This window comes from Sinocyclocheilus grahami, unplaced genomic scaffold (genome assembly GCF_001515645.1).
Source record: "Sinocyclocheilus grahami isolate Dianchi unplaced genomic scaffold, SAMN03320097.WGS_v1.1 scaffold281.1, whole genome shotgun sequence".
NCBI lineage: Eukaryota > Metazoa > Chordata > Actinopteri > Cypriniformes > Cyprinidae > Sinocyclocheilus > Sinocyclocheilus grahami.
In genome coordinates this window covers 1,681,349-1,693,985 of record NW_015505460.1, presented here as the reverse complement: position 1 = coordinate 1,693,985, position 12,637 = coordinate 1,681,349, and the positions used below count along the sequence as shown (strand labels likewise).

Sequence of the window (12,637 nt, the reverse complement as noted above, 5' to 3'; positions counted from 1 at the left end):
CCCCCACCTAGGAGACAAAGAACAGACTTTCAGAGATTCCTTACAGACCTCTTATTCTCTGGTCTTCATACATTCACAGAATGGCACAGAAACTGCCTTTACATGCACCTAAATGACACTAAAAGGACTTGTGAGCAACTAATCATTTCTATGCATAACTCCATATTATGTATGTAACCCAAATGTGTGACTATCAGGTCTCAATCATTTATTGTGTATGTATTTTGAATAACTATTGAATAGCTTAAGGGTTCATATACATATTTAGTATGTGTGCGTTTGAAAATTCATGCTTGAAACTTTTCTTCCAATCAATTCTTTGTCAAATGTATCATATTCTTGTTATAGAAATCATGTCCAAAATTATACTCTGCAAGAGTGGGAAAAACTCGGATCATGTGACTGATAAGATAACATTTTATTTATGAATTGGGAGGAGAAATATACAACACCCCCAGCAAAGACAGCGTCAAATTGGTCAAAACACCATTTGGGATGTGGCCAAAAGCCCAGTTTAAATACTCAGGACACCATCAAAGCTGCTCTTCTCTCTCTGCCCTTTTTTCCCTTTTCCCTGCTTTTTAGTTTTTGCCTGCATTTTAGTTATGTGCTTTCAAGTCATCACTTTTAGCCATGTGGCTTTTTAGTCATAGCTTTGAGCTGTGTTTTTTTAATCATGCTTCTTTAGCTTTTTGAGCGTGCTCTGGCTTACACTCCAGCTCCTCCAAAACCATGAGAAGAAACGCCACCTGGTCTCGTCAAACTTTACTTCTATTTCTTTACTTTAGTTTATTTTATTTTCCGTTGAGAGTTTCGTGTTCTTCTGAGTTAAGTTTTGCCTAACGCTGTGTCTCCGAGTCCGACCTCGAGTGCCGTCTTTTTGCCATTGAATATTCATACTGACAAACCTAGTGACTTTTTTGTATAAACCTTAGCTATGGTTCAGTTGGAAGATTTCTCCAGTGCTGTCCCGCGAACGCGAGGTCTGACTTTCCCAGAGAAGTGTCGCCTCTCTCGGCGTCTGTTCTGTGCAGTGAGCGGCAGAGAAGCAGTGCATTCAGTTGACCGCACTGCAGCCGACTCGTCAATAAATGAGGACAAAACAGCGTTTCCTAGCACCTGTCGCTTACTGATTGTTTGGAATTATAAATATGAGCGTAGTTCGTCTGTTAATATCACATGCACTTTTTTGTTTGTTGTTTTTAGTTTATTACTCAGGCGCAGGCAGTGCGCTGCATGAGACAAAAGAGTAATATAGCCAAAACAACCGCATAGCCGGTCTTTAGTGTAGATGCATGTTGATTTTATCAGACGATGCGGCGATTATAAATGAGAGTGACTCCTGGTTAACGTATTAAAAGGGGTCGTGTTTAATCACTATTTAGTGTGGTATTTTTTTACAATATTCACTCATCATGATAGTAAAATAGGGCATTCTAAGCCAATATACTGCAGTATTTCCTCTTTCAATCAGTAGAAAATATGGTTAACACCCGGTCATGCATGAAAAAAAATAACGTCTTGTACCGTGAAACCGGTATAATTTTGAAAAATACCGTGATATACATTTTTGGTCATACTGCCCAGCACTACTGCTGATTCTGTCTGTTAAATAAAAACTAACAGTTAAAAAGTTTAGAAATGTTCAGTAACATATGTTTGATATTTTGCATGTGTCCTCCGAATGCTTGTGTTGTTTTGATGTTGTACTGACAAGATACAGGCTAATTAGTCATTATGGGCCACATTAAAAAAAATTTATAAAAAAAATATATATATGCTAAAGAGTTAAATGCATCCAAATTCCTTAGAAATGTCTTGTCATAGGCATTTCTAGATGATGCACACCAAAATACACGTAGATCAGAAAAAGGATGGCAATCATGTTTTTGCATAAATGGAAATTACCATTTGATTTGAGGGAACTGAAGTATTCAGAGGAAAAATTTATTTCTATTCTTCCCTGTACAATTCAAAAGAACTTTAAATTAGCTTTTTATAGTGCTAACGTGTCCGATTATCACAAAATTTGGTACACAGCCTAATGTACACATTCTAGGTATCCACCAAATTTCATAATGACCAGCTATTAAAAATTCTAAGGTTTAGGCACTTTAGCCTCTAAACATTAGCTTCTAGACAGTTGCTCTTCAAAAACACTCTAAGAAAAGGCCTCTGGAAGATGTGACGTCATATAATATCTGATTCTGAACTTCAAAAATCAGTCTGTGTTAAAATTCTGCTTTGTACTGTAGTGTCACATACCTTGTCCTCCCCCTGTCCTTCAGTGTTATATGCGATAAGATGCTCTCTAGCATCAAACGGCATGGTCTTGAAATCTCCCGCAACTCCTGCACCTCCACAAAGACAGAAGAGCAGCAGAAGCAGCACCACTGCAAACACAGTCAACATCAGTCATCAGTGTTCTCTGAGCACTGCATCAGTAAACATCTTCCACAACCACACACAATCCATTCATATAGGGCCATGCAACAACAGCAGTCAACAGCTAACAAGAAATTCAAATATACTAACATGTTTTACTTGTAATATGTAAACTGTATGCAAATGTATACTTAGATTGAGATTTCATAATCCAGGATCTTTACATGGAGGACCAGATGTAATCAGTATTTTGAGCTTATTACTCAAAGCAATATCTGCTTAATGAAGATTATACTATATATATATTTCTCTGGGCAAAATATATTTTAAATATATGTAGCGTCTGGACCAATCAAACACACAATATATATTTTGTTAGCTATATTTAACAAATACTCTGTAACACCCCTCAGTTAACAAGCCATATGAGGACCTATGGACCCTTCCCTCGAGATGCGTAACACCCCAGGAAGCCGAACAGGCCCCTGGTCCCATGGCAACCAACGCTGATATCACTGGGTTTATTGTCCGAAGGAATGTGAAACAGAGAAAATCACTACCTTTTTATAGCAAGAAGCATAAGGCTCAGTAGAAATTGACATTTCTACTAATTAATTAATAGGAAAACCTTTCTTTGAATGAACACACATATATATTGTCTTTGAGATTTTATACTGTTTTATGCAGGCTTATGATCGAAACACTCCTTCCTGTCATCTTACATATATATAACCCTACCATGTTTAGTATCTATGAATTAGTCTTCTGATGATCTAAATGAGAGTGTATATTGTATGTTTATACCTATGCAACATATTAGTGTTCTAAGAATCTTTAGTAATTTTGATCCAAGTTTCATATGCAAATTACCACGCTTTCAAACAAAGGGTCATAAAAACTCCCCAGTATCTCAAAACTCCCACTTGGGACGTCAGCCTCTCTCATTGGATGAGCCCATCTTGAGAGGCGTGAATCTTTGCAGACTTTAAAGGCCGATCTAAATATTCATAATTAATTATAACTAGTTATGATTAATTATTCATACTTCCCCATGAGCTGATTCGTTACATATATGTTGTAAACAATGAAGTTAAATTATTATAATTTTTTTAAATGGAAAAAATATTTAGTTTCAACCTTCATATACCAGAATAAATTTCAAAATGCATTTCAAGGGCAAGAAAATACATTTTTAATCTTACAGCAGAATACATTTTGGCTAAAATGTAAATTAGGATAAAATAGCCTACTACAGATCAAAACTAGATTTATAATGGTTCATTACTGTTAATACATTTTTTAAATAAAATTCTTCAAATGTGTTATTGTCAGGGATACTCCAGCCTCATCAGACCCAATCACTCTACTTCGAGATGCAGCCTCAGGCCTTCACCAACGATCGCTCCAAGATCGCGTTTATGATCTCCCATCTAGCAGGATGCGCTCTTCAGTGGGCACAATCCATTTGGAATTCCAACAGCCCCGCTATTTACACTCTAGCAGCCTTTACATCACATTTCAAAGAGGTGTTCGGTCACTCCGCCACGGAGATCTCCGTCCATGATAAGCTCTTCCGCATCAGCCAGGGCAAGGCATCTGTGAGTGAGTATGCTGTCAAATTTGGCACCCTAGTGGTGACTAGTGGCTGGAATGAGGTGGCCTTACTAACCGTGTTTCGTTAAGGGCTCAACACAGACATTCGATTACATATGGTAATTTATTATGACACGGTTGGCCTGGAAAGCTTCATTCAGAAAGTCATCAAGATCTCTCAGCTTTTATATGCCTGCAAGGATGTCCTGCCACTCTCTTCACTGACCTCAACCGCCTCACCGCCTTCAGCACCAGAACCTATGAAAGTTGACTCATATCATCTCACCGTGTGGAGCGCAACCGGAGGATGACTTCCAGACTCTGTCTGTACTGTGGAGCTAACTGACACTTGATTAATTCCTACCAGGTCCGACCAGCATGCCGAGCGGTGAGTACCATCCAGCTCAGTCCTCAAATAGCAACCCTGACTCGCATGAGTGTATCATTAATTTAATCTCACCAATCCCTTTCAGCGCGTGCTCTCATAGACTCTGGCTCCTCTGGAAACTTCATCTCACTGGCCACACTACAACGGCTACGGCTCAAACCTCAGAAAAATGCTCAAGTCTGGAATATCCTCACCATCCAGGGAAAACCACTGGGCCGTGGCAAGATTTGTTTATGCTCTCCCAACATTATGCTTCGCATTGGGTGCCGTCATGAAGAGCTCCTCTCCTTTCTGGTGCTGGAGGATTCCACCATGGAGGTCATTCTGGGACGCCTGTGGCTGACCCTTCATTCTCCCATCATTAACTGGAATAATAACGAAGTTCTCCACTGGAGTGAGTACTGTCTTCAGAACTGCCTGACCAAAATTTCTTCACCACAATCTCATCTCCTTCCAGTCTTTGCCACCAATATTGAGAGTACTGAACCGAAGGAGGTTCCTACCATCCCTCCAGAATACCGGGCGTACCAGGATGTATTCCGTAAGTGGGCCGCCACGAAACTACCACCTCACCGGCCATGCGACTATGCCATCGATCTGCTGCCTGGAGCTCAACTTCCCAAGGGTAGAGTTTACCAATTGTCCATCCCGGAGCAAAGAGCTATGGAGGAGTACATTGAGGAGGCTCTCCAACAAGGCTTCATCCGTCCCTTGACCTCACCGGCTGTGTCCAGCTTCTTCTTTGTGGGCAGAAAGGACAGAGGCTTGCGGCCATGTATCGATTACTGTTCCCTCAATTCTCAAACAGTCAAATACCCGTATCCCCTTCTGCTGGAGGAACTATGTGGAGCTCGCATCTTCTCCAAGCTGGACCTGCCTTCATCACTCCCACCGGACACTATGAATACCTCGTTATGCCGTGTGGATTATCCAACTCACCTTCTGTCTTCCAAGGGTTTATGAACAAGGTGTTCCAGGAGTTTCTCCATCGCTTTGTGATTGTGTATATCGATGACATCCTCATATACTCCTGGAACCTGGCCTAACATTGGCATCACGTGGAGCAGGTCCTTCAGAAGCTGAGGAAATACCACCTTTACCTCAAGCTGGAGAAGTGCAAGTTCCAACGCACCACCACCAAGTTCCTCGGCTATGTTATCAGTCCCCAGGGCATCCAGATGGATGACAACAAGGTGCAAGCCATTCGGAACTGGCCTCAACCCAAGACCTTTAAGGAACTTCATCGCTTTCTGGGATTCTCCAACTTCTACCGCTGCTTCATTCATCATTTCAGTCTCATCACAGCTTCTCTAACCTCCATGCTCTGTAACAAGCCCAAGTCTCTGTCCTGGACACCTTAAGCCCTCAAGAGTTTTGAACAGCTAAAGGAATCCTTTTGCACCACTCCTACCCTCACCCACCCGGACCCTCAGTGGCTGTTTGTCATTGAGGTCGATGCGTCCACAGTAGGAGTAGGAGCGGTGCAATCACAACGTTTCGGAGAGCCTCCAGTCCTCCATTCCTATGCATACTTCTCCTGCAAGCTTTCCCCGGCTGAGCAGAACACTGGACGAGGAAATCTGCTAAGCCACTCAGTCAGAACGTGCTGTGCCATCACCAAGTCTCCCCATCATCTGCCACAAGGAAAACTGGTACCGCTTCCCATACCACGCCTCCCTGAATCGGAATCTTACACCTGTATCCTTGTTGTCATCGACAGATTCTCTAAGGCGTGCAAACTTCTCCCACTCAGATGATTACCCATCTCCATGGAGACCGCAAAACAGCTATTCCACAATGTGTTTTGCAACTTTGGTATTCCTGAAGATATCGTCTCAGATTGTTGGCCTCAATTCATCTCCTGGGTCTGGGTGGCCTTCTTCCAACTCTTAGGAGTCTCCATAAGCCTGACCTCTGGATACCACCCGCAATCTAATGGCCAGACTGAGCGAAAGATCCAGGAGATCAGGAGATATCTTCGCAGCTACTGCCATAACCAGAACTGCTGGAGACATTACCTTCCCTGGGCCGAGTATGCACAAAACTCCCTCCGGCAGAACACTACCAGCCTCACACCCTTCCAGTGTGTACTCTGCTTTCAACCTCCCCTTTTCCCATGGACCAGAGAGCCATCTGAGGTTCCAGCGGTCGTTAAATGATTCCCTTTGAGCTAAATTATTGACCTGTTTCCCTTACAATAGCGAGAATTGGACCTTAAAATAAAGTGTGACCACATTTTACAACGGGAACTAAGGTTAGTGTGATTGTTAATGATTTGATATTATAAGAGACTTATAGAGCTTGGTACACAGCCATGAGGGGCTGATGGGCCTGTTTCCCTTACAACTGGTTCAGAGAGAGCGAGAGGGTATGTGACTCGGTGCATGTCCAGCAGGCAGTTCGGAGACACCAGATCCAAGCGTACGTTCGTCGCCTACCTACTCCGCAATACCAACCAGGAAATAAGGTTTGGCTGTCCACACGGGACATCCGACTGCCTTGCCACAAGCTGAGTCCCCGCTATATTGGCCCGTTCACCATCAGGAGGCAGATCAACAATGTCACCTACAGGCTTGATCTTCCATCTCTCTACCGTATAGCACCTACCTTCCACGTATCTCTGCTCAAGCCTTGCACTAATCCTCTGTCTCCTTCTCCCTCAGGGTCTGACGAAACGGACGTACCTCCTCCTCCCGAGATCGATGAGAAGGAAACCATCTACCGAGTCAACACCATACTGGACTCCCGGCATCAAGGTGGCCGCCTAGAATATCTCATCGACTGGGAGGGATTCGGCCCCAAGGAAAGGTCATGGGTGCCTAGAGACGATATCCTGGACTCGTCATTCCTAATTCATTTCCATACCCTCCATCCCGATTGTCCTGCACCCAGGGGCTGCAGCCGTCCTCGACATCGGCAGCAGGCGTCGGGAGCCGCCCGTGGAGGAGGGGTACTGTCAGGGATACTCCAGCCTCGTCAGACCCAATCACACCTAATCAAGATTAGCTCTAATCCATATTTACCATATGGGTAAATCAGCAAAAAATAAATAAATAATAATAATACTCAATAATAAAGTAATTGATAATAAACATAACAGAAAATTAATTTCCTTAACGATTAGTTGAGAAAATTAGCCAGTAACACTACTTTAAAGTATTTGAAAATGCATTTTTAAGAACACCCATTTTACTTTTTAATGCAAGCATTTCTATTTTGACAAACAGCACATACTGACAGAAAGAGAGCTTCAGTGTTTGAACTCACACAGAAGCAGCAGCAGTCCCAGCAGCATTAGAAGAACACCAGATGCTCCAAACGTGGAGACGGTCTTTTGGGGCATGCAAACTTTAGCTGCGTCACACGTGCAGATGTCTATCTGAAGCTCCTGACTAGCACAGATCTTCCCCTGCTGGTCCCACACGTCCACAAACACATGGTACATGCCAGGCCACAGTGTTTTTTGAGACCTGAATATCGCTGTAGTGCCTGAAAATATTATTTAATAGAAAAAGAATATGACGTAAGCAAGATTGACACATGATGAATGACCTGTTTTCAAGACTGTTTTAAAATTGAATCGAACAATTTTGTTTCTAGAGTGTAAAAAAAATGTCAAGGTGACTCAACTTGCTGTAGTAACTAACTGCACACCCTCATTAACTTTATCATCTTAAGCCCTATTTGGATGCGAGATGGGGTAATGTGATAATTACCAGATTATTATAATTAATAATCCAGCCTCCAGGATTGTAATACTGTCTAAAACTCCAATTGTTTGGAGCAGAAGTTGGTAAAAGAAAAGACACCAGAAAATGAAATGAGAGGTATAAATATATAGTAAAGCATTAAAACATTAGTATGTTATAAGCAAAATGCATTAAAATGGCATTCTTATGCACCCTGGACGCCTCCACCGATACCACTGGATGCTGAATCCGGTTACTTATTCACTAGTCTAACATGCTTCTGATGTTAAAGGGGTCCTACTATGCTCTTTTACAAAGTCTTGATTTTGTTTTGGGGGTGTACTAGAACAGGCTCTCATACTAGGTTGCTCGAAAAACACATTATTTTTCACATATTTTACATTATTACAACACCTCTCTTCCCAGTCTGGCATGAACCGCTCGAATAGTTCCTGTATCAAATGAAGGCCCGCCTTCTGAAATACGAAATGTGCTGTGATTGGTTAGCTGGGCCAGTGTGTGATGTGATTGGTTAGCTGGGCCAGTGTGTGTTGTGATTGGTTAGCTGGGCCAGTGTGTGCTGTGATTGGTTAGCTGGTCAGTGTGTGTTGTGATTGGTTAGCTGGTCAGTGTGTGTTGTGATTGGTTAGCTGGGCCAGTGTGTGTTGTGATTGGCAGCACTCGGTCGCCTGGTCGGGAAATGTCATGCCCCTTTCCATAGCCACCTGCGAGCTTCAGTGTAAATATTGCATCAAAATCAAATCAATTTGAGCGCAATTTAAACCCGGATGATTGTAAGCACTCTAAGTTTGTCTGCCTTTGGAAAGCTAACGTGTCTCCGACATAGTGATAACACTCATTGCCTTCTCTAATGCAGCTCAACCAGGTCTCATCCCATTCGTCGGTATTTGTGATATCACGAATCCCGGAAAATATGCATTGTAGTCCAAACGAGTCATTCGTTGTAGTTTTTGAAAAGTGATTTCTGTTAAATAAAATATCTCCTTTTGAAGGGGACTTTGAGCTTTGTAACTTTGCAGATCTTTTTTATGCTCAAACAGCAACATTACAGACTAACTAAAGTTGAAAAAGTGAAAAAGCATAAAATGACCCTTTCAACATGTTATGAAAAATGCACAAAAATACTATTTTCAAATTTACATGAAAAATATATTTTCCAAAACATGTTTTACTCTAAAACTGTGAAACAAATCAAAGGCATAAACCTAAACAAGTTGTGTTCCAAATTTGAGGTTGATATCTTAAAAAAATGAACTTTCAGTATGACTTTGTTTGGACGAATGAAATAAAAAAAGGGTTGATGGTGCATTCAAGTCATGTCGAAAAGATCAAATTTATGAACTGAAAACATATGAACGCCACCACAAAATTGTAAGTGAGAAAACATGTCGGACACAATAGTTGCAGCATATTTACTGACAGTAAATTTTCTGAAAATAATAAAAAATAATGATTTTGTTGTCGCTGTTATTATTATGATGAAATAAGTGTTTAATCTGCATTTGAATCCTTTTTCACCTTATGTCTGAGTTCACCTGGCTTTACAGCCAGTTACTTACTGATGCTTTCTATTGCACCTAAATGCAACGCTTACGTGACGCTTCCTTCATGCATCAGTATCTACAGCATCATTCTCATGAAGAGATTATGAAGTGCTGTATCTCAGTTTACAAACTCAATTCTGTAGCAAAAGTCAATTTTTCACTGTACCATATTTTTATGGATCCTTGAGCTTCGAATATGGGACAAAACAGATATATGAGCCAAGCATGAATGTCAGTTATGCTTATTTCAAGTCTGCATTTCTCCGTAATTCTCTAATATCTCATGGCCTTGACATATTATCACATCCACATGAGTTCCTATACTGTATCTTGGCTTTAACAGTCTATGACGTTTCCACAAGTTAATGTGATGTGGCCAAAAGAAGTTACAATTAATTACCATTGAGAGGCTCGATGCTCCATGACTCCTTTGTGCTTATGGTGTCCACTTTGAAACTAAAGGGTGCTCCATTGGGGAACTGATCTTTGTCCACAGCCGTGACATAAACCACTTGATCCTCATAGCACAGCGTTTGAGACTGATGGCTCAGCACAGGACAGTGGTCATTAAAGTCTTTTACTTGAATGGCAATGGTTCCTGTTGCAGTTTTAGCCGGGGTATCTGTAACAGAAATGGCAGCACATGAAACTATACATTTTGAAACTCTTTTGCTTTTTTTATAAGTGCTTTTAATAATATCTGTTGCCAATTCTAAGGAGTTTTACATACAAACCACCAATGCTGGGTAGATTAAGTCTGTTACTGATTACAAATTACATGATGAAAACTGTAGTAAATAACATAATCTGGATTACACATATGTAGTGAGTACATATCATTTGGATTATGTAATCAGATTCCAAAATCCAGATTATATGTACTCAGTTACTACCCAGCACTGCATATCATAAAATGTAATAGCCTATCACCACAGGCTCACTTACCATTAGTGATGCATATTATCTGAGCGCAATATGTGCCATTGGTCAGAAACTTGGACTCATAATCTGGTATTTTATTTAGTCTTATATCAGCCGTCCTCTCATCTATAATCAACCAGTTGTCAACATCTCGTCCTTTTGCATACCTAAAATTAAATAAATGAATAGTTTTATTTCAACAGCTGAACAAAACCACATCCTTTAGTATGTTTGTAGAATTTCTGTAGTCTCACCTCACGTTATTAGCAATTAGTAGCGTATCGCTGTCTATTGCTGCGTAATTGGTAATGACTTTATGTAAAATAGTGCTGGTGCTTTCTTCAGAGATGGTGATGACTTTGACAGCGGGTTTGAAGCGAGGGCCCTCAGGCTGGTTGACCACACTGACATGGATGCTGTATGTCTTGCTCTCTGTTATGACTACTGAAGAGTGATACTGTGCCTTGTTAGCAACAGACACCTGCAGCTTGATTTCCTTCAGCTCTTCGTAGTCCAGCTCCTGTAAAAGCAAACAAAGGGTGAAAAGCAGGAAACGGGGGATGCAGGAATGTAGGAGACTTCCTGCTGGACATTTGAAGTATCAAACACACACACACACACACATTTATTCCTGTTCCTGAAGGTCCACTTATAAAGAATTTTACATCAAAAGTAGTAATCATTTAGAAATAAAGGGTCATTTCCTACCCTGTTTTTGTATCTTTGTTTTGAACACTATTTAAAGGGGCGTGTTTCTTTTAATCCTCAAATAAAATGCCCACTGCATTGATTGGGTAACATGCTTGCTTCTGAAATAATAAAACTATACAGTGAACCACGATTATGATTACAGTTTCAATCAATTAATTGTGATACAATAATAGTAAAAATGCAACACGTTTAGGGTCAGATTTACTAACAGCTTGCGCCAATTTATGGGGGGAGAGTATTAAAGTGAATCACACAAAGATAATTAAAGGGTTAGTTCACCCAAAAAGGAAAATTAGCCCATAAATTACTCACCCTCAAGTCATCCTAGTCATCCCTGTGTATGACTTTCTTCTTTCAGACGAATCCAGTCGGAGTTATATTAAAAATCATCTTTGATCTTTCAAGCTGTTGCCGGTGTTCTGTCGATTTGTGCTACCCTGTCAGATTTTGCTACCTCCCATTAAAACAGTGGATAGTGCAATTCGACAACAAAAAATGCTACCTGTAAAATTATGGTTTATTAATGTCTAGACATACCACAACCCTAAACCTACCCTTACAGTAATGCAAATACGGTAATTATTATATTCATGGTTGTAGCTAGAAGGGATACGGCTACAGGAAACCAACAATAAAAAAAAATTCTACCTATTAGATTGTGTTTTATTAAAGTCTATACCTACCCCAACCCTAAACCTACCCTTACAGTAATGCAGATAGATTAAAATATTGTTGTTCAGCATGAGAAAAAGGACGCAATATTGATGTGCGCATGCGCAGTAAACCCAGGTAGGACAATCTGACAGGTAGGATAAAATGTCAGGACACCGGTGAGTCTCGTGAAAACCAACGTATGTTAATAGGAGCAAAGTAAGCAAAGTTTCCTTACTTTAGCAAAGAAAAAACAGTCTCCTCTTGGCTTATATCAAAATCCTCTGACATTCTTCTTTACAAATCCTCGTTTTGTACTTCTAATTAGTGACCGTTGTTTTGTTTTGATCTCTCCGCTGCGCTTCTGCATTCATCACTTCTGAGCGGCGCATGCGCAAAGCTGACCTCATACGTCATCCGCCCGGAACTGCTTCCAGTGTACAACTGTTGGCGCAAGCTACATTAAAGTGATTATTACGTTTTGAATATGGATATTTTTCTTACAAAAACACATCGATTCGCTACAGGAGGACTTTGTTCACCCCCCGGAGCCATGTGAGAGACTTTTTTTATGGATGGGCGATTTTTATTTCACTTCTTTTGGACTGATGCATGCAACACCTGCTGAGTGGCATTAAACACCTTGATAGATCAAAGACCATTTTTAATATAACTCCGACTGGATTCGTCTGAAAGAAGAAAGTCATATACACCTAGGATGACTTGAGGGTGAG

General features: G+C 40.9%; 1 protein-coding gene across 1 annotated transcript in view; it reads right to left on the bottom strand.

The window, feature by feature from the left end:
* The window catches only part of LOC107600321 (desmoglein-2-like), a 26,311-nt gene that overhangs the window by 4,684 nt on the left and 8,990 nt on the right, over positions 1 to 12,637 (bottom strand). Inside the window, exons 5-9 of the mRNA XM_016292190.1 lie at positions 10,796 to 11,061; positions 10,566 to 10,708; positions 10,021 to 10,242; positions 7,634 to 7,855; positions 2,266 to 2,393 (exon numbers count right to left, since the gene is read on the bottom strand). Coding sequence (XP_016147676.1) covers positions 2,266 to 2,393; positions 7,634 to 7,855; positions 10,021 to 10,242; positions 10,566 to 10,708; positions 10,796 to 11,061 — 981 coding nt within the window. The remainder of the gene's footprint in view (positions 1 to 2,265; positions 2,394 to 7,633; positions 7,856 to 10,020; positions 10,243 to 10,565; positions 10,709 to 10,795; positions 11,062 to 12,637) is intronic.